The 26,916-nt window shown below is 42.5% G+C and overlaps 1 protein-coding gene across 3 annotated transcripts in view; it reads left to right on the forward strand.

Moving 5' to 3' along the window:
- MYLK4 (myosin light chain kinase family member 4) overlaps positions 1–26,916 on the forward strand; it is a 100,284-nt gene that overhangs the window by 65,456 nt on the left and 7,912 nt on the right. For all 3 annotated transcript variants that reach the window (XM_036352189.1, XM_036352190.1, XM_036352191.1), the window contains exons 2-10: positions 7,619–7,697; positions 13,037–13,142; positions 16,284–16,377; positions 16,450–16,559; positions 17,467–17,608; positions 20,458–20,528; positions 21,733–21,861; positions 22,361–22,513; positions 25,351–25,429. In XM_036352189.1, coding sequence (XP_036208082.1) covers positions 7,619–7,697; positions 13,037–13,142; positions 16,284–16,377; positions 16,450–16,559; positions 17,467–17,608; positions 20,458–20,528; positions 21,733–21,861; positions 22,361–22,513; positions 25,351–25,429 — 963 coding nt within the window. The remainder of the gene's footprint in view (positions 1–7,618; positions 7,698–13,036; positions 13,143–16,283; positions 16,378–16,449; positions 16,560–17,466; positions 17,609–20,457; positions 20,529–21,732; positions 21,862–22,360; positions 22,514–25,350; positions 25,430–26,916) is intronic.

Genomic DNA, 26,916 nt, shown 5'->3' on the forward strand with positions numbered 1-26,916 from the left:
TTTTGTTGTTGTTGTTTAATCCTCACCCAAGGATATTTTTTCCATTGATTTTTAGGGAGAGTGGAAGAGAGAGGGAAAGACAGAGAGAAACATGGATATGAGAGAAACACATTGATTGGTTGTCTTCTGCACGGGCCCTGGAGGCTACAACTACTGTATGTGCCCTTGACTGGAAGCAAACCCAGGACCCTTTGGTTTATAGGCCAACACTCTATCCACTGAGCCAAACCAGCTAGGGCCCATTGGTACAGTTTTCATTGAACCTTTCTTAGTTTGTGCTGCTGTAACAAAATACCATAGGCTGGGCAGCTTAAACAACAGTTTCTTTCTCACAGTTCTGGAGGCTGGAAGTCCAAGATCAGGGTGCCAGCATGGTGTGGTTCTGGTGTAAACCCTCTTCCTGAGTTGCAGATGGAGACTTCTCATGTACTCACATAGTGGGGTGTAGGGTGGGGGAGAGAGGGAAAGAGAGATTGAGAGAGAGAGAGAGAGGATGCTTCAGTCTGTCTCTTCTTATAAAGACACTCATGTCATCCTAAGAACTCTCCACCCTCATGACTTCATCTAAACCTAATTACCTCCCAAAGGCCCCACCTCCTAATTCCATCATATTGGTAATTAAAGCTTCAATATGTGAATTGTGGAGGGACACAAACATTCAGTTCATAACAGCCTTTACACCTTGATGTTGCTCTTCTCTGAGGCCTGAACTCAGGCATTCAGTAGACCTAGAGACTAGGAGAGTTCCAGGCACATGATAACAATTCTTGCTTTCTCTTCTGAGCTCCTGCTGTAATAAGTCTCCCAGGTCAGTGTCAGAATTCTGGACATTCTTTAAAGCTCACTAATATCATGATGCTGGACTTTCACTGGCTACTCTTCTGAAGGCAACCGACATCCAGGCCAGCTGAGCATCAGCTCCACTGTCCTTCTTTCTCCACTGTCCTCCCTCTGAGTTTACCCAAGTATGACATTAACTCTTTGTTGATGGAGGCAAGATTTAAATAACTACATTAGGCCATGACAGCTATTTTCTCACACATCATTTTTCATACCAAGTCATTAGTTATGTTATCAAGGCTGATGCTTCTCAAAATACCATGTGCATGGGAACCCCCAGGGATTGGTTAGAGCTCAGATTCAGGGTGTCGATGGGGGAGGGGCAGAGAGAGCTCAGTTTCCAACAAGTTCCCAGGGGATGCTGTTGTGCTGTCCAGGGACCTAGTCTGAGTAGAAGGGACTAGACAACTAAATAGTTTGGGCATAGTTGTAACTATTTTATAGCTACAAAGTTTGTATCACATATTCCAAATTCAGAGACTTTTTAAGAGCTTTGCAGTTTCTCACTGCTTTTCAGAGTGTTTTAAAACCACTTTGTAGCCCTGACCGGTTTGGCTCAGTGGATAGAGCATCGCCCTGCAGGCTGAAGGGTCCCGGGTTCGATTCTGGCCAAGGGCATGTACCTTGGTTGCGGGCACATCCCCAGTCGGAGGTATGCAAGAGACAGCTGATCGATGTTTCTCTCTCATCGATGTTTCTAACTCTTTATCCCCTTCCCTTCCTCTCTGTGAAAAATCAATAAAATATATTTAAAACAAAACAAAATAAAACACTTTGTAGTGTGCTTGTGGAATTTGCTGTGCAAGGGAAGATTAAACCATTAAGAGGCTCAGTGTTTTGTCAGTGAATCTAAGTTCAGATCTCTGAACTTGCCTTACAACTCCTGGGACTGCACCTCACCTTGGGAACACTGAGCTGTGAACCTGAGCCAGCGTGTGCCAGCTCCTGAGCCAGCCCTTGGTGTGTGTGGGGCAGGGGCGGGGGAAGCGGGGAGGACCGGGGGAGTTGAGAGCTGACTGGTTACTGGGAGCAGGAGACAGGGAGATGGAGGGATAAAGGGAACCTAATGTAAACATTAAAAAGCACACTGAGAACACCAAGTGCAATGAATGCTCATGAAACTGCCCGCAGCGGGAAGAAATCAGTTTTATTAAGTGATGAAAACCACTGTAAACTTCTTGTGAAAACATTCCAAGGTTTGGTGTTGTGTAGCATAAAAGATGAATTTTACTAAGTCAGATTCATTTTAATCAAATGAACATCAAGGAGCTATAATTCTATTTATACCTGCATATGAAATTGGTTATTAAGGCATGTGCATGCGCACACACACCCATTACACTTTCTTAGTAACCTCCACATAGTTTCTGAAGTCTTTAGGTGCTATTCTGGTGACAAATCCCACGGAAAGCTTGACACAACACATGGTGCTGTAAGTAACGCGATGCCCTGAGTCCCCCTCGTCTGCTCACCTCCATTTCGGTGGAGGAATTAAACCATTTCCAGTGATCAGATTATGTTTCTAATTCTCAGCCCTGGACATTAATAGGTTGCCTCCGCACATACCTTGATGGGAATTGGACACTCAACCTGGGCATGTGCCTCGAATGGGATCTGGCTCAAAACCTGGGCATGTGCCTGACCAGAATCAAACCAGAGACCTTGTGGTGTAGGGAAGGATGCTCCAACCAGCTGAGCTACCTGGCTAGACCTCAATTCCTAGATTTGACCAGGAAGCAAGGCTGAGGATTGGCTTTTTGACTGGCTTGCTCTCCACGGATGCCCTTGAGATCCCTTAGAAGGGAGGCATGTGTTTTAGGGCAGTGTGCCAGTGTATCTCAGATTCATTCCACACAGGTGTCCCTGGGTGGGGGTGAGGAAGAGGCAGTGGTTAATCCATCAGGGAGAGGATTAAAGACCCTTGCTGGTCAGGGGAGGGGAGCAGGGATTAAGAGAAACACGGAGTCTCCAGTGTTAGCACTACCATTTAAAACTGTGGCCCACAGAGCAGCCTGGGTGGTAAGGACTCAAAAAAAAGGGAAAGGAAAAAGTGATAGGAGCTGTAGCTGACAGGGGCAGTGGCTCTCAAACCTTGCAGCACATTGGAGTCAGTAGGGTGTTTGTGCAGGGGTTTGGGGGAGGAAGTAAAAATACCAGCGTCCAGCCCACCCCATCCCTAGGGGCAGGACTCAGGCATCACCAGTTCTCAGCTGCCTCCCAGGTGGCCAAGAGTTAGAGCAAAGGAGAGTCTGCAGGGAAGGTAGGGGGATGGCGCACAGGCCTGCAGGCCAAGCAGTCACGTTGGCGGTTTGAGTGGGAAAATGAAGGGTTACACAGCAGAGGGCTCAGTGTTTTCTGTTTGGGCAAGACAGGAAAGGTGATAGTGAGAAGGAAATAAAAAAAATATATGAATCCATTAGTAGACATCTGATGTAGCTCATCCAATGGGCATAGGATGAGGAAAAAAATAAAACCTGTATGATCAAAGGACCTAATATGACTAAATATTTAGGTGAAGATTCTTAATTGGTTCCAAGTTATTTCTAACTTGTTATTTTAAAATCAACAAAGATAGGCTTGATAGAAGGATGGAGGAGAACACGTATTGTAAATATTTGTAGCTCTGGTCCATGGCCTGTCCCCTGATGGTGGCAGGGCAGATATTAGAATCCCATCACTCCCATCACTCCCAGCTCGCACACACCTCCTCAGGACAGAACCTTCAGCCCTCATGGTCTGGGGTATAACAGGGGGCTATCGGGACAAGGAAACCCGAACATGTATTGACATGAAGAAACGTGCATAGTCAGTTAGAAATAACCTGATAGAGTCCATTTGACTAGAGCTGCTCTCCCAGCATTTTTTGTTTGTCTGTTTGTTTTGGTTTTGCTAAGGGAGGCTTTGTTCATGGTACTGCTCAATACATCTTATAATCGAATAAAAGTAAAATTACCCATGTGTCTGCACTTGGCAAATTGTCCAATTAGGCTTTTCTGAACCAGCACCTTTAATTTCAGGCCCTTCCTCGCTGTGCTGTCTCCTTGAAGAGTCCTGTTTCCCTAGTACGTGAATGAAGGGCTGTCCGGGTCACAGTGGGCGCATCCAAGGCTTTCGTTTGCCCTGAGGGATTATTTTCCTAAGATGGCTGTTTGATTATTCTCTGCTTTCAGCAGTTGGGGAGGGTCCACTTACTGAGGTTGGAGGTCACGGTCAACCCTGTCCCTTTCTGGATTCAGTCAGTCGGATCCTGTCCTGCCTCTTTCCAAGCCAGTCCCCACAGGCCACCGCACAGCTTATGCTGCATGAGAACTCCTTTCCTTAGCCAGGGACTGACACAGAATTTGAGTGTGTCCTGAAGATGAAGAGAAATAGGGTTATTTTATAAGTGAGCTCTAAAATTATCTTCCCTGCTCAGGCAAGGAAATGTAGTTTTAATATTTCTTATGAATATTCCTCTTTGGATTGTTTTAGGCTCTATGCTTTCCTCTTCCCCACGAGGAGCCTAATCAAAGTTGAATAAACTCATTATAAAATGTTATAATTGTGTTTATGCTTATAAGCATTAGGCTGAAATCACCAAGAGGTGTTCATCTTGGCATCTTCATACACAGTCACATGGAAAGCCCTCAGCTCAGGGTAGGTAGTTACTCTAGTCATGTCCCATTCTGATGTCAAGAAAACATTTTCTGCAGCAACTAGAATCCCACAATGAAGAGAGGTGGCTGCAGAGAAGGTGAGCATTGGTGACGGCGACAGGGATGCGTTTCTGATGGTGCCGGGGGTAGTCCTGCTTTTCCAATGCAGCTTCTCCGCGATGCAGCTGCTGAAAGGATGCTCTCACAATGAGGGACCACTTCGAAAGCACTTCTTCCCTTCTTGGGCTCAGCAAGCATTTCAGAACTTGGAGCCCCTGTGTGGTGCTGGGTGAGCAAAGGCGAAGAGAAGGTTTCAAACATTTCCTTCATGCTCCCTAAAGACGACCTGGAACACTCTCTGGCTACATACAGACCACTGAGAATCCCAGGCTAGGAAACCGCACAAACTGCAAGGAGTAGGACTGTGTTTCGAATACTTGGGCATTTGGGTCAAGTCCCCTTCCCATGTCATTCTAAATTCACTGATGTATTGTAAAAGGAGTGGGTCAACGGTTACAAAAGGAATCCATATGCAAATCTCTCAGTGATTACTAAATGAGTGAATAATCTGTGAATTTAGTGAACTGTGATCCTCCAACTGGTCTGGGTTATCAGTGTGAACTTAGCAAAGGAAACTGTCTGAGTCTGACATGGTTTTTATCATTGAACAGAGGGTGGCAGAAATCCTTACAGAAACATCATGTTTAATGGCATCATCCTGTCCTCTGCAATCAGTGGAAAATAGGTTTAGTTTTTGACAACTAACAAGATGGATCCACAGATGTGCTTCCTATTTTAGCAACTTCCATATCTAACTGGGAAACACAAAGTAAAAACTCTTCATATTGAAGTTGTTGTCCGGACAGAGAAAAGGAGAAATACAGCCTGTTTTTTTAAGAATCTCTTCAGTTGAAAGTTCCTCTAGATGTCAGTATTACATAGGGAAAGTATAAAAGACCAGGCAATGGATAAAGACCTTACATTATTTAAATGGTAAAACATGTGATCTATAATTGGTGGAAAAACCAACCTCATTTGGACGTTGGTTGCTTATGTTCCTCAGGATCGAATGGCAGCTTCTCCTGTGACTCTAGTCAGGCTGCTGGACCCAAAGAATGCGAGGCCAGTTTGTGGACATTTGCCACAGACACTGTGGACAGCCTTAGAGGCAAATGCTGATCCATCATCACTCCAGTCTTACAACCAAATTCTGAATTTTACACATGAATGGATTGAAATGGACTGAAACACAATGGTTGTCATTACCGAGTCCACTTAGGCATTGACCATCATGTTCCTGCTATCCAGAACAAACCCAGAAGCACATGGCCTATCCACCAGGAGTTTTCATTTTGAAAGAGAAGCATTTGAAGGCACAGTTATAAAGTAGCTTAAGAGAAATTTTTTAAACTATCCCTTTTTACTAATTTGGACATATTTTTAAAATTAGATTTAAATTCTCTCTCTTGCCTCTCTTCCATGTTAATTCTAATCTTTTGACCAATAAATATTTCTTCACTCTGCTAATTTGTTTTTATTTATACCCTTCTCTCTTAATCTTATTTTTATCTCCAGTAGTGTTGGCTGTGTGGTGGATATTCCATAAACATTAACGGTATCTACCTTGACAATTTAGTAGTTGAGAACACAGATTGAGTAAATAACTGAGTTAGAATCCTCGTTATACCATTTCTGGACTATGTAACCCTGGGGAATTACCCAACTTCATTATACAATAAAGTTAATAGTATCTATCCCAAAGGTTGCTATGAGGACCGACTAAGCTAATAATGTAACAAGTGTAGAAAAGCACCTGGTATGCAGTCAGCGCTTGGTATATATTAGTCACCACTATCATTATTATCACTATGTCTCAGTCTCTGGGGTAAACACCAGGAATTCAAAGATACACCAGTCTTTTTGCCCATTTGAGGCAAAAAGGAAAAAAAGTTTAATAAAATGTTGCAAGAGATACCAGAGAGTTCGTGTGTGTGTGTGTGTGTGTGTGTGTGTGTGTGTGCGCGCGCGCGCGCGTGCATGAGCGCGCTGAGTGCTGTGCAAGCTGAAGGGCATTTTTCATGCAAAGAAAGAACTATGCATCCATCACCCCTACACTTTGACTTAAAAGAGAAAGTTACAACTTAGGCTGCAATGTCTAACTTTGTTTCAGAGCAGATTTACTGAGCACGCCCCTGTGTTTCAAGGTCCCTGTCAGAAAGATGGAAGTGCTCGGCCTATGGAGTTGCCCTCTGGGTTGTTTAAAAGCGCGTTTGCAGTTTGTCTTGATGTCTGTGAGCTGCACTTACATGGCATGTCATACATTCAAGTCACCCTGAGGCAAAGCTTGCCTCTTCCCAAAGGAAAAAGACTGGTTCTTTGGATATCTGTACAACTTCATTAATTTATAATGTACAACTTTGGAATTTGGGATAATTTGGGTGGATTGGTTTACCTTTTATGTGGTATTAAAAAGGGTTTGCTAAGCTAATTCAGAGAAGCCGGGACTGTGAGAAGAATGTTTATCTGCTTAGGAAAAGGGCCATCTGTTCTAAGCGATGTAAAAGCTCCATTTATAAAAGCTTACTTTAGTCTTCTACTTTCTGGTTTACAAAACCAATCACATAGGTCCTCTCATTTTTTATTTGATTGAAATATGAACCACATCAAGACAATATAAACAGAGGTCGAGGGTGACTTGAATATTATCAATATCCTTTAATCTGTTCACAAAATTGGCCTTCTTCTATAAACAGTGCTAGAGTTTTACAGGATTTCTTTTAAAATAGGGAGTTCATTTGTCTTCTAATACTGTAGTCTATATAGAGTTTCATTAATTCAGACTGTTCTGCCCTCTAAATGCTATTAATTTTTCCCTGTGTTTTAATCTCATAATATATGGTTCTCAATCTGGGGTGATTTCACCCCCAGGGGCCATTTAGCAATTTCTAAAGACATTTTGAATGTTGCAACTGGGAGGAAGGATACTATTACCATGTGGTGTAGAAGCCAGAGATGCTGCTGAATGTCCTCCAATGCTCATGGCATTCCCCACAATGAATTATCCGGCCCACGTGTCAGTACTGCTGAGGCTGAGAAACCCTGATATGATGTGTAACCTCCATGACTCAATTGTGTATCCACAGGCTAAGGAGAAGGTGTGGTCATATCCCAACCTGAAAGAAATGGCACCTGTCAAAGGCAAGAGGACATTGGCCCCCACAGGTAACAACTTTAGAAGACCAGATATCTATGGATAAAGAAAGTTATATTACAAAAGTCAGGTTGCTGTTGTTCTTATTCAGAGGAAGTTACACATTCCTAAAGCTCCATGTTGGGAGAAGTGCTGCTTGAATACCTTTATTTGATTGGCTTTGGGTACTAGTTAGCAACTAGAAAATCTTGGGGAACCCAATTGTTAGTTAGTTGGTCATATTCACGTATACTTTGCTTTTCAAAAACTCTTATCTGCTGATAAAGACAAAACTGAATAGAGATGCCATTATATAAAGACAAAATGATACTGATCATACACATCCTCCATTAAAGTATCTGTGTCCTGTGGTGGCTTTTAGAAAGATCTCCTCAGAAGAACCAGCCTTCCTCTGACAAAGAAAAGGTTAAAAAACTCCACAAGGAAAATGCTGAGAAGACCAATGCCTCTCTAGTTCAGAGAAGTTTGTCCACATTTTATGCAAAAAGACCACAAGACAAGATAGAAGATTTTGCTCTAAGAAAGTCAATAGAACCAAGAGAAAATACAGGTGGAAGAGACATTTTAAACACAGAGAGACTGTGTCGACAAGCACAGTCTCTGGAGATGTGCTTATCATCTCCAACAGTGCTGGAGATGATAAGCAAGCCATTGTGGATAAAAGTGAATGTCTAGCGTTCAAAAGGGAGGAAAACGGGTTTCATTCTAAGGAAGATACTAATGAAAGAGACCCTGAGAAAAAAGGGGGGTCATCTATTGCAAGTGAGACAGTGATGGACAAGTGTTCAAATATAAAGCAAAGTATTGATAAAACTAATGGTGATCAGTTCTGTGAAAGGTAGGGATAAAAACATTACACATCTACATTGTTGTTCTTTATAGATATACAAGAGGCCCGGTGCACAAAAATTTGTGCACTCAGGTCGGGTCCTTCAGCCCGGCATGTGGTCTCTCACAGTCTATATAGAGTCTGGGTCCCCTCAGGGGATGTCCACCTGCTGGCAGGCCTAAGCCGGCAGTCAGACATCCCTCTGGTAGCCTGGGAGCCCTTGGGGGATGTCCACTTGCCAGCGGGGAGCAGGCCAAAGCTGCAGTCTGACATCCTTAGCGCTGCTGAGGAGGCGGGAGAGGCTCCTGCCATCACCGCTGTGCTGGCAGCCGTCAGCCTGGCTTGTGGCTGAGCAGAGCTCCCACTGTGGGAGCGCACTGACCACCAGGGGGCAACTCCTGTGTTAAGAATCTGCCCCCTGGTGGTCAGTGTGTGTCATAGTGACCAGTCATTCCCAGTCGTTCTGCTGTTAGGGTCAATTTGCATATTACCCTTTTATTATATAGGACTAGAGGCCCGGTGCACAAAAATTTGTGCACTTGGGGGGAAGGGGAGTCACTCAGCCCGGCCTGTGCCCTCTCGCAGTCTGGGACCCCTCGGGAGATAACAACCTGCTGGCTTAGGCCTGCTCCCGGGTGGCAGAGGGCAGGCCCAATCCCTAGGTGCAGACCCTGGTCGGGCTCAGAGCAGGGCCAATTGGGGAGTTGGGGCGCCGCCCCCTGTCATGCACAGAGCAGGGCGATCGGGAGGTTGTGATGCCACCCTCAGTCATGCTCAGGGTAGGGCCGATTGGGGGGTTGAGGCACCGGCCCCTGTCACACTCAAGGCAGGGTCGATGGGGAGGTTGCAGCGCCACCCCCTGTCACTAACAGAGCAGGGCCCATCAGGGGGGTTGGGGCTCGGTACCCTATCACGCACAAAGCAGGGCCCATCAGGGGGTTGGGGCGCCGCCACTCTCACACTCAGGGCAGGGCCGATGGGGAGGTTATGGCTCTACCCTGTCACACACAGAGCAGGGCCAATCAGGGGGTTGGGGCGCCGCACCCTGTCACACACAGAGCTGCAGGGTGATCAGGGGGTTGGGGAGCTCCCCCCTATCAGACACAGAGCAGGGCTGATCAGGGGGTTGGGGTGCCTTCCCCTGTCACGAACAGAGCAGGGTGGATAGGGAGGTTGTGGCCCCGCCCCCGTCACACACAGAGCTGCAGGGCGATCAGGGGGTTTGGGCACTGCCCCCTGTCACGCTGATACCGGTGCCGGGAGGCCTTGCGGCTCTGCTGATCCTGGTTCTGGGAGGCATATTACCCTTTTACTATATAGGGTAGAGGCCTGGTGCACGGATGGGTGCTGGCTGGTTTGCCCTGAAGGGTGTCCTGGATCAGGGTGGGGGTCCCCACTGGGGTCCCCACTAGCCTGGGTGAGGGCCTGAGGGCTGTTTTCAGGCTGGGAGTGACTGAAGCTCCCAACCGCTTCTTTTTTTCTTTTCTTTTTTTTTTATTCTGGGTCAGCTTTAGCTTTGAGGCTTGGCTCCAGCTCTTAGGCCTCCGCTGCTGAAAGTAGGTTTCTGGCCTTTGCTTACAATGTTGCGATCCTGCTGGCTGAAGCCCGGTGGACTAAAGTAGGTTTCTGGGACTAAAGTAGGTTTAGCTTCTATATTTGTTACATAGTTGCTTAGAGTTGCAGCTCCGAGGCCTGCAGCGACAGGCAGGGAATGTTGGAGTCCTCCGTCACTGAAGCAAGGAAGCCTCATGTTAGTTTCAAGCTGCCTGGCTGCTGGCTGCCATCTTGACTGGCAGTTAATTTGCATATCTCCCTGATTAGCCAATGGGAAGGGTAGCGGTCATACGCCAATTACCATGTTTCTCTTTTATTAGATAGGATGTGCCATTGCAATTTGTGGCCATAGCAAAAGGATAGCTGAAGTAAGTTTAAAGCAATGGTTTAGAAACCAGTATTCACCTGTGTAGATATTTTTTGCCATGTTTTCTTTCCATTACTTTTTCTTCATGCCTGTAACATGTTCATGCATTGTATTATTTTCTAAACCTCCTACCAATAGAAAGACAGAATAATGATTAATAGTACTCACATCAATCAATATTTTTTAAAGATCAAGTAAAATTTTATTTTTAGCAATATAGAGCACATCCTTCCTAAGATCAAGAATTGAACAAGGATCAGATTTATTTGTAAGTTAAATCTAATTCTTCAAAAGTTTACCTACCCATTTAAGCCTAAGAAGTTGCCTATTTCCCTCCAAATATTGAGAGGATTGAGTAATAAATAGATTACTGCATCACTCTTCACCTGCAAAGTTTCACAAACAAATGCAGGTCATTATGTAGCCAGTTAATTATCCTACGTTATGTTGACCCACAGAGTCAATTTGGAACAAAAAGAATGCAAACATCTGTGGTCTTTTTTAAAAAAAAATTGGTTTAAGATATATTTCTTATTTCATGTTAAACACTGTATTTGTAATCTAATCATGGAGAGGTCTAATTTTCCAAGAATTAAACATAAACAGTTATGTTTACTAAGAAAGTCCATTGCTGGGAAGGTGTGCTTCCTAAGATCTGGAGCTGTTGCAAACTGAAATCAGGTCAATTCCTTCACCAAGAAAGGCTTACTCTCATTGCTGTGAAAGTCCACAAAGGTTATTACTTCTTTTATTATGCTTTAATTTAGTCATTTCTCTCTTTTATAAAGGAAGGAAGTGAAAAAGTGAAGATCAAGTTAGTTCTGTATTCATGAAATGACTATTTTTGTAAAGGGTCAATGGAATAACTTGGGGTCCCAATGAAGTCATTGGGGAGATTCTCTGGGATCCTAATTGCCTACATCCATCATTCTAGCACTCAGATTTGATGGGGAAGCATACTGCTCCATTTTATCCCCAAACACTGATATCACAGCCTCTCTGTCACAACGCTTAGGTCTCTTCACCAAAACACCACTCTGAGGAAACTTCAGTTCTAAGAAATTTGACCACCTAAACATTTTCTTCCGAAAACTTTGAGAGTTGCAGCTGAGTTTTATTTTCCAGGTGTGTCAGCAGTGTAAAAGCCATTTCCACAGCACGAATCCTCAGAAAATCAGCACTAGGACCCATTTTCCAAAGCGCTGAGCAGACAGGGCATGCTGGCAGCAGTAAGCAGAGAGTGGTGGAGGAGCGTGTCAGCAAAGAGGACAACAAAAAGAGCAGAGTAGATGTAGTGGGACAGGTGAAAGATGCACACTGAGAAGGACACAGGAAACCAGACCAGGCCAGAGGAACTTAAAAGGCCAAACCTCTGGAATCCACTGGAATTAAGACCTCCAGACAGCAAGATCTGGTGACTCCACTGGGTAGGAAACAGCTATTGTTTCAACCTCTAAAGCTTCTTAACTTTTTCAGCAAGCATTTCAGACTAAATTTAACTTATCCCAACAGCCTGAAGAAGACATTAGGCTGTGTTGATGCCATTTATGTTTGTGACTCTATCACTTTTTCTAGTCTGAAGAGAAGAATGCCACCGAGAGAATTTTTTTCATGACTTTATTTTTCTGCATATTTATGGTGTAAGAGGGGAATGTCCATTTCAAATCAGATCCCCAGAGACTTATATTACCTCAATTAAAAATATTAACACTTGGAAAAGTGCCTAACACAGGATAAATGCGTAAGAATTATTTGTTGAATACATGTAAATATTTGAAAGCAAAGTTATTGTCTATTTACCTCTTTTGTATCTTTTGTATGCATGTAAGCAGGTGTGTGCAATAGATGAATAAATGGGGAAATGAATAGGTTTGTGGCAAGCAAGCTTTAACAGCAGCAATCATGGAAAAGTGAAAAGAATATTGGGAAAATATAATTTTGTATTTCAGAATCAATCCTGAGGTGGACTAGAGTTTAAACCCTTAGGCTAGAAGGTAGAAAGCAGGAGAAATTTGAGAGCTGTGGAATATATACTTAGCCAGTTTTACTGGGCATTTTATTTCCAGCCAGAAAAAACTCATATTTGTGCCTTAAATGTCTTAAATAAAGGCTAAAATATTTTGGAAAGTTATATGTAATAATCTCAAATATTTTAATGACATGAAGGAACTTTTAACTTTTTTCTCCCTGCTTTAATTAAAATAATGGACTAGATTTGTGGTACTTAAAAATATGGACCAAACAATATCTCATGTTTGAACTTGAATGACCATAGGCTTGGAAGTCTAACCTATTTGGACTGTACTGTGGTTGGAGATTTTCAACTATGTTGACATTTCTAAAAGTTGTCCTGAAGATGGTATGAACCAGAGGTTAGTGGTCCTGACATTCTTTTTCAAAGATGTCAGGTGTCACCTTCATGAATCACAGATCATAATATGAAATGAAAAGTTATACTCCCTGGATCATTAGGAATAAAACAGATGGCCTGCTGTATTTTATTATTAAATGAGCAAAATTTCACTCTGAGGCCCAATGCTTAGTGCTATAAAGAGTCTGACTGCTTAACAGATGGCCCTCCTTTCCCTCTCACCTTCTAGATGACGGCCCGGCTCCTCCCGCACCCTTTCACCACCGGATTGTAACAGCTAAACAGACGGCAGTCAACAGTCTCTATACTGTGAGCAGAACAGAAATTTTAGGAGGGTAAGTCATACTCTATCTTAACACACTTTCAACAACAAAAAAGAGAACTTTCAAAGATCCGGAAGGTTTCTAAATATTTGCCAGTCTGGACCTGAGAATCAGAAATGTCATCAACAAACATTTTAAGAGATTTTAAGCATCACTGATGCCAGAGAGGTCGATGTGGGGACTAAATTACACATTAATTATCCACTTTGCTTCCCGTGTTGCATTGTCTGAGAGGAGAGAGCCACTGTGAATCACCAGAAGGTGGAGAAGCTGTCCAAAATGTGAAAACTGAGAAACAAACTGTGGAAATGAGTGAACACTGTGTATTTCTTGCAGCGTGTGTTAAATCATTTTGATCCTTGCTGTTGGTTTTCCATTTATGTTGTATTGTATTAATTACTCTTCTCCATTTCAATCAATTACTTTCTTCACTGAATAACTTGTTGGAAGGACATCTAAATGCATAGTCTCTTCCTGAAGAAGAGAGAATGGAGTCCATCGGGGACCCGCGATCATTACTCTTTCCTTCCTCTTCTACTTCAGTCACAATCCCCTATGATATCTTCTTATTTAAAGCCTAAATTCTAAAATTTACTACCATTAACATATCTATATAAAATAAGAAGAGGAAAATGGAAAATTTGTACAAGTACATACAAAATTTACTTAACTGCAGACAGGAAAATATCCATGGCTACGATAATGCATGTTACTGTGACTGGCCACTGGGGTATGGTTGACATTTGTAAAGTCCCTTCTTGCTCTTCCCGTTCTGTTTTTTTTTCCCCCTCTACCACACAGAACCACCTGAACTTTTCCTCCTCAGCAGCTTGTTCCTGGAGAACTCCCCTCGGGACTGTGAGGATGGGCTGAGGGAGGAGCAGGGGTTCTGAAACACAAGTAGGTGCCATGTAGCCTGCAGCAGCTTGCCTGGGTCTTCAGTGGCAAGCTAGCAACTGTTTCTCTAAAGGAGAGGAATTATTTGGCAGAAGAATCTTTGAAACAATCCCCAGGGCTGTGTTTCTGGTGAAAGCTGTCAATGGCTCCTTGAGAAGTTCATTGGATCTTCTTGGTTGTACTGCAATCCACACCAGCTGCAGGTCATCTACTGTCTGGGCTCGACTCAAAACTGGCTGCCAGACCTCACTTGGCAAATAAGTTAGAGGACCACAGTCAAGTGTGTATTGTTACCTCAAAGTGCAGAGATAATCAATGGCTGTATCTCCTTTTCGGTAAATAGAGGTTCCAGATGCAGAAATTTATTTTTCACTTTTAGCAGAGGATCACTGGGCACTGCCCGCCCCCCCTCCCCGCCAATGCCGGTGGTGGAAGGCTCCTGAATTTTCCTGGGGTTCATCTCCCAACCTGTGGCCTCAAGGGTATTTATAATAGCAACTCAGCATATTCAGCTAGCATGAGTTTATCAGTGTGGTGGGCCAGCAGGAATACTGGGAGGCGGCCTCACCATTCAAGGCACTTGCAGAATAAATCATGTGAAAGTTGAAGTAGTTCTGAGGTTAAAAGTGATGTGGCACCTCTGCTGAGCCAGGAAGTCCTGGGTGCTATTGCTGGGGAAGGAGAAAAAAAATTTTCCTAATCAGCAGCCACTTAGAATTCAAGTTATCACTTTGCTGTTTATGGACCCATCTGCTTCTGTCAGGGGTGCGTAGCTGAGCTGCATGGGGTGTGGTGGTAGTCATCACCCTCCCTCTTTCGGTTGTTGCCAAGACCCTCACCTCTGCAGGCCTCTATGAGTGAAGCGACATTAGGCTCCCAATGCTGTTAGGGATTTTCTTGTGGCCCCTGCTGTGAGAGCCATCATTGCACAGGCAGGCACTGGGGTTCTGTCTGTTTTACTAAATCAGGAATCACAGCAAGCAAGTCAGACTGGAATATTGTTCATGAGGGTGCATTTCTGTCTGTGATTACCTTTGTAAGAAGCTGTCTTACAAAGTGTATATACATTTATCTGGTATATCCAAGCTAAAGTGTCAAAAAGCTCAGAGATGCTGCCCTGGCTGGCGTGGCTCAGTAGTTGAGCATCAACCTATGAACCAGGAGATCATGGTTCGATTACTGATCAGGGCACATGCCTAGGTTGTGTGCTTGATCATCCCCAGTAGGGGGCATGCAGGAAGCAGCCAATCATTGATTCTCTCTCATCATTGATGTTTCTCTCTCCCTCTCCCTTCCTCTATGAAATAAATGAAAATATACATTTTAAAAAAGCTAAGAGATGAGTATGTATATGTGTTTATATGTAATATTGTTATTACTTCTTATTTATTTATATGCACTTCCAAAAACAACAACAATGTGCCTTTTCACAACTTGTATTGTTCACATACTTACAAAGCCTAGCTTATTATATTTCTACTAGAGGCCTGGTGCACGAAATTTGTACATGGGTGGGGTCCCTAGGTCTGACCGGGGATCAGGGCCTATCTGGGCCATCTTGCCCAGTCCCTTTTGGGAGAGGGCTGGATGGGGCCTGCCGACTGCTGGACAGGGCCTGCCGGACAAGGGGAGGGTCCACAGAAGGTTTGCCAGCTCGGGGTAGGGACTGGGGGAGGTTAAATGGCCATGGGAGGTTGGCTGTGAGAGCACACTGACCACCAGGGGGAAGCTCCTACTTTGAGCATCTGCCCCCTGGTGGTCAGTGCATGTCATAGCGACTGGTCGACCAGTCGTTCTGGTCATTTGGTTGTAATAGTTGCTTAGGCTAATATATATATATATATATATATATATATATATATATATATATATATATATATATAGATGTATTCAGAACAATTCTAATTTCTCCATAACAGAGGTTCTCAAATTTTAGGGTGCATATGAATTACCCAAGAAATGTTGTGAAATGCATATTCTGGGGCCTCATCCCAGATTCCTGTTTCAGTAGATCTGGGGTAGAGCTGGGAAACATGTATTTCTACTCCCAGAAGATTCTGATCCAGTGACCAACAGACCACCCCTTGACACTATTGTAGAAGTTTATTGGCTACAGTAGATGCACTAACAGGTTTGCTCATTCAAACTCAAAAGGAGAAATGCCTGGGGCAACTGCCTCATCTACTTGGCGGTGACTAAAGCCAGGTTCTGGTGGGGACAGAGCCCCAAGCTGCACATTGTCCTCTTCTTTGGCAGGGGGCGCTTTGGCCAGGTTCACAAGTGTGAAGAGAAAGCAACAGGTCTGAAGCTGGCCGCCAAGATCATCAAGACCAGAGGCCTGAAGGATAAGGTAAAGGCTGTGCCATGTGGGTGTTTCCTTACTGTTATCCTCACTTCACTGAGTGCCTGTCCCTCTTCTCAGGATGAAGTGAAGAATGAGATCACCGTCATGAACCAGCTGGATCACGTGAACCTCATTCAGCTCTACGATGCCTTCGAGTCTAAGAATGACATCGTCCTGGTCATGGAGTAGTATGTGTTCCCTTCTGCTCCCTCTTCCACTCTCCTGCAAAGCTGTGTACACGTGTGGAGAGAGACCCACAGCACCTGTGACCATGGTGCTCTGTCCTATCACAGAAGTTTCTAGATCCATGCTTGATGTACCACTGGTTCTGATAATCTCATCAGTTTCAGAAAGGACATTACTTAGAAATAGCTATTTCCATATATGATTTGATTAATAAGAAGTAGAAAAGCAACATAGATCTAAGTTTATATGTAAGCTATACTGTAACAAATCCAGCTTAAATATTATTCTGGTTGACTTGGAGAAAAGTGATGTTTGAACTACATTTTACTGTCAACCTAATCACTAATATAAAGTTCATGTCAAACTCTTAATAATTAGGGCTAAGAAACTTCCATTTAAAATCAGCTTTCTAAACTTAGTGTTTAGTTAGAAAGTGAATCAGTATTGTGATTCAGTTCATTTTCTCCTCATTTTGGATTTTCTTTATCATTGTTTAATAAGGAATTTTGAATACTAAATATTTATCATCAGCCATATAGACGCACTTTATCACTGATATTAGTCTGAGAAGACCCTGTCTGACCCTCAGTTGGTGTTTAGAATTTCTCTCCCTGCCTTCTTAGAGGCCTCTTTATTTTCCATGTCTGTTAGAAAATGGTAGATGTGGACTTACTCCAGAGCGGCAACCACTGCATGAAAGGGAGTTTGCGACTTTGTAAAACTGATGGTAGGTAAGACAAAGGCATTCAACCTAAGAGTCATCTAACTGAGATAGCAAAGAAGGCAGAGAAAGAACTGTGTGCACACCTTTATTGGAAGAACTAGAGAAGCTTAAACACCAACCTGTTGCAAGGAAACATATTCATGAAGGAATCAAGACTCAGGACTTCACTCCTCTCCCTTCTGCAGTGTGGACGGAGGCGAGCTATTTGATAGGATCATTGACAACAACTACAATCTGACTGAGTTGGACACCATCCTGTTCATCAAGCAGATATGTGAGGGAATACGACACATGCATCAGATGTACATTCTCCATCTGGACCTGAAGGTAGAACATGTTTTGCATTCTGACCTTTTCCCTCATGTGAATCAGAGGGCCCTGTCAGATACTATATACCAGCTTGGGACACTGAGGCTGTGACTTGATACATATTAAGTAATTAATAAAAGTCCAGATTCTTAACCTTACATTTCCAACTTCTGTCACCCACTAATATTTGCATTCTTCTTTAGAGACTACTATTTAGATTCTTGCAACTTGTCTGTGTTAAAGGAATCTACATGGAGATCATTTCTCTAAAAGTTTAGAATTAAAACCACCACCACCATCACCAACAAGGTGCCCTTGTTGTGTCCCTGTCATTATGTGTTAAGTAGGTGGGAGGATTTTACTAGGTCAACATACCCTTGTGATAGCCAAGCTTTCAGCTCTCCAGGAGTCCCCAGCATTCTTCTGAAACTCTGGACTTTAGGGCTTTGTTTTTTGACGGGCATGCTAGAGCACTGAGGAGAAACCAATGGCAGGATGGGATACAGGGCAGCCAGAAGAGTAGTGAGAAAATGCTGGAATTGCTGGAAAGTTTCTGTAAGCAGTGGGAATTCAAGATGCCTTCCTTTATTCTATTATTCGATGACCCTTCCATTTTTGTTTTGTTTTTTTAAATATGTTTTTAATGATTTCAGAGAGAGGAAGGAAAAGGGAGAGAGATAGAAACATCAATGATGAGAGAGAATCATTGATCGGCTGCCTCCTGCATGCATGTGCCCTCCCTGGGAATCAAACTGTGACCTCTTAGTTCATAGGTTGATGCTCAACCACTGAGCAACACTGTCCAGGCAATGACCCTTCCCTTTTGATTTCTCTCCCATTATGAAGTCCCCAGGTTGTACCCAGTTACAACCAATGAAAGACCCAGGGCCAATAATTGACCAGCTCTGATATTTCGGCTGAGCATCATGAAATGTATGTTCTGTATGGCACATTTTCTCATTGCCCTGTTTACACAGCTTGGCAGTGAGATAAAGTATTCTATGTAACATACCATCTATGGTAAGTCATCAGGGGTTGTAGAAGTAAATACACTTAACTTCCTTAAATAGTTTCCCATGGGCCTCTCTCCTACAACTTGTCTTCTCTCACTGTTTTGATTTATGTGCTCTGCCTCTCCCATTCACAGGGCAGGAGTAAGTGGTATAAAATGGCAAAGTCAAAGGTTAAAAATCATTAGCAAAGCCCTCAGCTATGAGCTGAGTTTGAGAATGCGTATTTTCATGGAGCCTTTCATTGAGTATGGATATTCTGCAGATATCCCTAAGGGCTTTGATTGGCAACTGGAACTAGGACCCGACCTATCATAAGTCAGACAACTCCATATGTGGCTCCATAATGTTGACTGAGGACTGGCAGTGAGTAACTTTGGCTATAACTTGTATGTAATGATATTAATAAAGGCAGCAGCTGGACAGGCCATTAAGGACCAGTCATCCTTTCAGAAAGCTCCTTGGAAGGAAAAGGGCCAAAAATATTCAGTGCTTGTCATGTGTAGAGGAGCTTAGAGGTGACATAAGAATGCTCCCCTTTATATTTTTCTCTGATTTACAAATCTTATTCAATGAATATGCTTTAATTCCATAATTAGAAAAAAATAACTTTTGAAGTGCCCTTGAAACTGCTTCTTTACATTCTGCAAACAATTTTTTTGGTGTCATAGTAGTCTGACAACTGGATAGCTTTATACATGATTGATCAGTTATTTAAGCATAAAACCAAATGTTCTTATATGGTACTCACTTCTCTATAGTTTTTTTTCTCAGAAACATCTGTTTTAGAGGTATTTTAGAAAAGATCTTCCAAAGACATTATACCTACCCAAATGGACTATGTTATTTCATAAAGTGTTTTCTGAGTTTCTGACCTCATCTGAACCTCCTCTTCACCCAGACAGGATCCCACCTAAAGGATGGGACATGGGATCCTAAGGATTCAATTACTCAGCTCATGCCCCCTCTCCTTCCCACAGCAATCAGGGAAGAGTTGGGATGGATTAGAGCTTGAGAATCCAGGCAATTTGTTGAAAATTTTCTCTTTTATGGATAACCTTAACTTTAAATTAAATTTCTCATATTTCTCTGACCTAAGCTTTTCTGTCCTAACAAATGTAGGTACAAGTGTAAGACATTCTGTAAACGGTTACAGTGCGGCTATCTATGTTTCTCCCTCTTCACCCCAAGACTGTCGGATTAGCAGGGCAAAGTCTTCCCAGAGTCAAACTCCAAGGGAACACTTAGTCAAGGGTGTTAGGCATTGAGACCTAACTCAGCAAAACTTTGGAATTACAGAGAATGAAGAATGAAATGGGGGGAGCCTTCCTTTGACACATGACTTTCTCATATACCAAAATATAAAGGAAAATCTGGAGGTCGGAGCATTCACATTCTACTGCACATTCAGTGTGGCTGTTTAAATGAATCAGGCCATTTCTCTTAGAACTCATAAATCCTTGGGTAAAATATTCCTCCAAGAAGGGAAATTCATACTTCATAATTTTAGGGGCGGGCAGATGTCAGGTCTGAGACAGCCCCCACAGTGCATTTGGAAAGTACTGAAGCAGTCCCCTTTTTCTTTCCCTCATGGAGGCCTCCTGCCTGAACTCACACATCATGGTAAACTGCAGGAGCAGGGGGAGAACAGGCGGGGTAATGCAAGTTTGGCATGGTACCCAAAACCTCGTCTACCACATAATTAAAGGAGAAAATACCCACACAGACAAGCCAGCCCCAAAGTGAAAGGCCTGCTATGTTTTTCCTGAGCATCGTTGTATTTTTAGTCGTGGTTCAAGGACAATTTGAGTGAATGATGGTTGTTTTCATTGCTAATGTGTCTCTTTCTCCTGGCAGCCTGAGAATATCCTGTGTGTGAATCGGGATACTAAACAAATAAAAATTATTGATTTTGGATTGGCCAGAAGGTACGTCTATTTGAACATAGGTGTATGAATGGCGTTAGGGAGCACGATGAGTGCTCTTTCTTTGTAAAGACAAATCTGATAGATATATCCCTTGGTTTCATTCCATTATTTAGATTTAACTTAACAAAAATTATGTTTCAGCTTTACCTTGCTGACTTCAGGATTTGAAACTTTAGAAGTCTTTACAGTGCATGCAAGAAAAAGATAAACAATGAAAACTCAATACAGTGAAGTTATTAAATTTGAAAACATTAATTTAGAATTTGTAAGAGTTTGTCTTAGTCTTTTATATTTGTTCCATCTGTAATGAGATTTACTTTTTAAAAAGTCATAGTCTAAACAAGATTGCAAAGGGTTCTGGCACATTTAAAGTTCTGAAGGGAACAAAGAATTTACATGCACTTCAACACATTAACAATAAATATAAAATAGGTGTTGTAAATTATTGCATTTAATGTATCTTATATAATAAAAGCTTAATATGCTAAGTGTTCAGTTGTCCAGTCATCTGTTCAATCAATCAAAGCACAATATGCAAATGATATGCTAAGACCGCTCAACTGCTCACTATGATGTGCACTGACCACCAGGGGGTAGATGCTCCGACTGGTAGGTTAGCTTGCTGCTGGGGTTCGGCCGATCGGGACTGAGGGAGACAGGCTGGACATGCCATGGAGTCCTCCCGAGGTCCCTCCCTGGCTGGTCAATCTCCCGCGTCCCTCCCCGGCCCCGTGTATCGGTGGGGTCCCTCAGTCTGACCTGTGTCCTCTCACAATCCGGGGCCCCTTGGGGGATGTCGGAGAGCCAGTTTTGGCCCAATCCCTCAGGCCAGGCCGAGGGACCCTATTGGTGCACAGGCTTCTAGTTAATTAATAAGGGTTTATTCAATCCATCTATGTGTCAAAAATCATATAAGTTTTTATTTGGTCATATTCTATAATTCAGATGTTCGAATTATTCTGAGTGGCTTTTCTCATAACTGCTTTAGATTATTAGATTATTAAGGTTTTATTGTATGAATTATGACTTAAAACTCTTAGAACTTCTTCACAAGTTTTTGACACTTTAAAGTGATTTCCTTTAAAGTTTATTTATTCTAAATTTGTTGTATGGCTGAAGTAATTTCATTATAGACTGTATCTGTTCAATTTCCATGACCTTTGATTACCACTCTCCATCTCTCCACTTGTCTTCTAAATTTCAGATATAAACCCAGAGAGAAGCTGAAGGTGAACTTTGGAACCCCAGAGTTTCTTGCCCCTGAAGTCGTGAACTATGATTTTGTTTCCTTTCCCACTGACATGTGGAGCGTGGGGGTCATCGCCTATATGCTGTAAGCAGATCACCAATCTCCCTGACACTTATTCTCAATTATCATGCATATTCTATGAGGTTTTGCTATTTTGGATGAAAGTTCTAATTTAGCTATTTTAAAAATAAATAACACCATGCCATAGTCAACTACTTTCTAGGCTCTGTTGCATGCTGTGGGTGAAAGGAGTAAATTCCTTCCCTGAACATCATCTGAAAAGTAACTGTATGTCTTCTTCACTGGTCATTTCAACTCTTAGGACACCACCCAATGCCTTAAAAATAATTTTAAAAAACAACCCTTACTCCCGAGAGGTGACACTCCCCATGTTTGCCGTGTGTGTGTGACAGACCATGGGTTGGGGGAGGTAAAAATGTATATTTTTATGTTTAAGTTATGTTTAAATATTAGGTTGTTTGCTTTATTTCATCTTTAAATGATAGAACCACAAAAAGCAACCTATTTATAAGGCTTTGAAGCGGCTAAAAAAAATACTCACTCTGGACCCTGTGTCTTGTAGACTTAGTGGTTTGTCCCCTTTCCTGGGTGATAATGATGCTGAGACCCTGAACAACATCCTGGCCTGCAGGTGGGACTTAGAGGAGGAAGAATTTCAAAACATCTCAGAAGAGGCCAAGGAGTTCATCTCCAAGCTTCTCATTAAGGAGAAAAGGTAACCCCAGTTCATCCAGGGCTCTGAAAGAAGTTAGGGCTGTAGAGTAGCAGTATGATACCAGGACTAATGACAGATAACTACTGAATTCCCTTTGTGAAGTCGCTGATGCCTGCACCAAGTTGTAAATAGGAAGAGTTGATGCTCTTGACCCAATTTACTGAAATATGGGACTGCTTTGGTCATGAGGTTTGAGTGGAGCTGCAAAAACTCCCATCTTTGCCTTTTGCAGTAAGGCTCTTGCACTAAAGGGCTCTCCCTGGGCCTCAGTGACTCACTCTCAAAATGAAGGTTTTGGGATGAGTTATTTCCATGATGCTTTTCACGTTTACGAAGCATGAATACAGCTCTCTGTAGCTGAACACTTAACTATTATTTCATTTGAGAACCTACAATGGGCCAGACTGTGCCAGGACATTATCTCTTTCAACCCCCACCCAATTCCATGAGGTGGAAATTATCATTACTGCTTTATGGATAAGACTCTCAGGAGTTTGCCCAAGATCATACAGCTAGTAAGTGGTAGAATTTATAATCAAACACAAGCCTACCTTTCCCCAAGGCCAGTCACTTAACTGTTATGTACTCCATGGCCTTCTATTTCCTGCCATGCTGGAACAACATTCGTGTAAGTTTCAGTTGGTGAAGAAGAGTAGGCTGGCCTTTTAGAACAATGCACAGGGGAAGGACATTGCCATTACCCTGCAATCACAATTTGAAATGGTTTTATATCTAAAACATAGTACAGTAGGTAGTTTTTAAGATTCTCAGGGCCAACAATATTTGCTTTATTGTTTCTTTATATTTTTGGCTTTTAAGTTATTAATAAGCATGACTGGGAACCAATACATGGGAGGAAGCAGTGGAGGGGCTGGTAAGACACAGCATGGGAAAGAGTCTGGCACAGTGCCTGCCACACAGGAGGCTCTTTTCCTGAAGCAAGTAAGTAATTACCTACATTCTGCCAGGGGATGTGTCCTGGACATTGAGGGCAGATGCATAAAGCCCAGCCTCTGCCTTTAGGTAACTCATGATCTAATAGAAGAGATAGGTATTAAAAAAATAATGCGATGTGACTAATGCAAAGATAGAGCGTATTGACAAGGGCCAGAGCTGAGTCATAAAGGGGAGGAGGACTTGGCCAGGCTGGGGTCTCAGTCTGAGAGGAGGGGTAATGAACAGGCACCAGCTTTATCTTGGATGGAAAGGCACATTCTTGGAAAGCTGATGTTATTATCAGTATTTGTAACACTGCATGCCAAGCAGTGAATAGAGGGAAAACATCAACTCTATCAAATCTTTGACAGATGAGAAATACGAATTTACTGAGAACCTATTTAGAGATTAGTGAGTTTTCACTTAATGTTGTTCATAGGAAACTTGGACATTTGGAAACTTGACTTTAAGTGAAATGACATATACCAAAACCAATTTTACCATGGCCTAATTGATACAAACAACGGTTCAATTCCTATGGCATATTTCTGGTCACAAAAGCACCAACAAACTTCTAAATAATGACCCAAAACACCAAAAACTGAAGGTGAGCTAATATATTAAGAAAGATTAATTAAAAACAAGGTCATGCCCTACTTATTTTAGTTCAGGCTTGAAAGTGGCTCAGGGCAAAGGTGAAACCCATGCTGGACAGAATGCCCTTCCATTGCAGGGCACAGTAGACACCCCACATTCGCTCAGACGGGACAGTGCAGACACTCCAATGCATGCAGGTGCACATCTCTGGGTTGTGGGAGGAAACCGGAGTGTCCGGAGGAAACCCTTGCAGATAGGACAGAGTACACATGCCACAGACAGTGGTCCCAGCTGATTGATTTTTTCCTCATCAACGTATAAGGAAATGACATTGAACTAAATGCCATTATTCAAGGACCTGTTGTATCCATTTACCTGCCCTCTGGTTTGATCACATGGAGATCCTGAGGTGCGTGACTATTATCACCATCATGTGATCACTGAGAGCAGTGAAGCAGTCAGGGCTCCTCAGGGCAGATCCTGAGCCAGGCCTGTTGCACTTCAGCCCCAGGCCCTGCCGCTCTCTTTGTCTGCAGGTTGCATTAACACTGAAGGATCAGCAGATACACGTTTGGGCAGAATGACAACTAGTTAAGTATTCATGTCAATATTTGATGAAGCTAAGGCCAACGTTAAATATCACCATCACAGAATATAAAATACCCTCTTCCAATACTTACATTAACTTTCCACCTATTTCTATACTTAACTCTTCAAAACTTTTTAATTAAAAAGTTAGTAATACATATAATTAAATAGTTTTAATACATCAATTGCTTTTGCAATCATCAAGAATCATTGTAGCGTTTTGTCCTTACAATAATAGACATAGGTTTATTCTTCAACTGACTGAGAGCTCAGTTTATGAAACTCAGACAGTACATCAAGAATATAATATCCTCTCTCTATATAAAAGCCTAATATACAAAGATAATTTTTGTATAAAACTGCCTGCAGCCCCTCCCCCCGCCGGCCTCGCCCGATTGGCCCCAATTGGGGTGGGCCGGCTGGACTCCACCTGTGCACGAATTCATGCACCGGGACTCTAGTCTACTTATATTTGAAAGTAGATGTTCAGTTATTAACAAGAACTTGAAGTTTCCTTGCTTTGTCTTACCCATATTATTACCCTGGTTGAATCAGATAGTAACCTACACGACACTGACAATTCCAGAGCCGTCAGAATGGCTTGGGAACTTCACAGTCTGCATCCAGTTTCCCAAAGGCAGTGGCCTGAGCTTGAATGGCAGGTGCAGGCCTCATCAGGCGTGTTCTCACTAATAACCTTCTGAATTTCCCTTTAGTTGGCGAATAAGTGCAAGTGAGGCTCTCAAGCATCCTTGGTTGTCAGACCACAAGCTCCACTTGAGACTCAAAACACAGGTAACTAAGGCTCTTCTTTGTTTGGCCTCGTTTGTTGATGATCAGATGCTTGAGGCATTTTAGCCTTAAGAGAGGTTCTTTTTAATTCCTTTTCTCATAGCCTTCAAGTCTATGCTAGTGTTAAATTGATTAAAATGCTTTTATTGAGCAATTTGTGTTTTTAAAATAAATGTTAATTGTGTTATATTTATTATTAAATCTTTGTATCTATTATAAACTATGCTATGCATATATACTTAAACACACAAACACAAATACATACATATAGCGTAGGTCAAATGAACATATAAAGTTTGGGAGACTATATCAATGTATGTTATGTCTCCTTAAAACAGAACTCAGAATTTCTAACTTCTATGCTTACCTGGTTTAGTCTTCTTTGGCACCAAATCTATAATACTCAGCTTGGTGCAGATATTAATGTAAGTATATGTGAAGGATACTCTTACCAGAGACGAAATGAAGATGACAGAAGGATTTATTGAGAATAATTGAGCCCACATCCTGCAATAACTTCTTGTAATAAATTCCTTATCTACTCTCTTGCCTTAATTACCATTTGTATTCTGACTCTCCCATCAGTCCCTTCAGCACAGATTTGTTTCCTGAACTTCAGGTACAGAATCCACGTGTGTACTGACATTTCCACTTGGATCTTCTCCTAAATTGAACTCATCTCCCCGCACCTCACCTCATCCCTAACTCCTCCCAGAGTGACCCCACTTAATAGCCTTAAAGGACATCTTCATTTTTCCCTCTTTCTTCCTCAATCCCCTCATTTCATGCTTAATTTATCCCCAAGTTCTGCACATTATTTCCCTTAGTTACTTCTGGAATCTGTCTCCTGTCCATCTGCATGGTTATTCTGGTCCAGGTCAACCCTCACCTGAATGACCATGATAGCCTCCTCGAGACTATCTCCATTCAAGTCACTGTGGATTATTCAAATGACATGGGAGCAGATGTGTAGCATTTAAATAACTTTACTAAACATTTAGAATGTTCAACTGAACAAGATACATTCAGAGCAATCAGCAGTCTAAGTCTTCAGGCTCACTGAGGGTAGGTGTGATGGTAGCATCTGGCCCCTGGGTAGCATGAGTCTGACACACTTTCACTTCCCCGATCTCTGCTCCTTGTCCTCCCCACTCCCTGGGGTTCGGAATGGAGCTTTTCCACTGACAAGAAAACCTTGGAATGACTATGCTTCAGGTACTCATTTTTTCCACGTTCAGGTTTTATTGAAATTAGCTTTGCTTCTAAATTCAGCATCAGTACTCAATTTTATTTGTGTCTGAATATACCTTTCCTTGATAATTGGTACTGATGGCAAGTAAAAATAGACATATTACCTATTTGGTACCTTACTCAGACTACATAAACTGCTTATTAGGGTTACCAACCTATTTTGGGACAATTTTCCACCAATGTATTTTTATCCAAGCTTATTGGTGTCTAAATACACTTTGACGTGGTAGGACAATATG

The sequence above is a fragment of the Myotis myotis genome, unplaced genomic scaffold (assembly GCF_014108235.1).
Source record: "Myotis myotis isolate mMyoMyo1 unplaced genomic scaffold, mMyoMyo1.p scaffold_m19_p_2, whole genome shotgun sequence".
NCBI classification, from domain to species: domain Eukaryota; kingdom Metazoa; phylum Chordata; class Mammalia; order Chiroptera; family Vespertilionidae; genus Myotis; species Myotis myotis.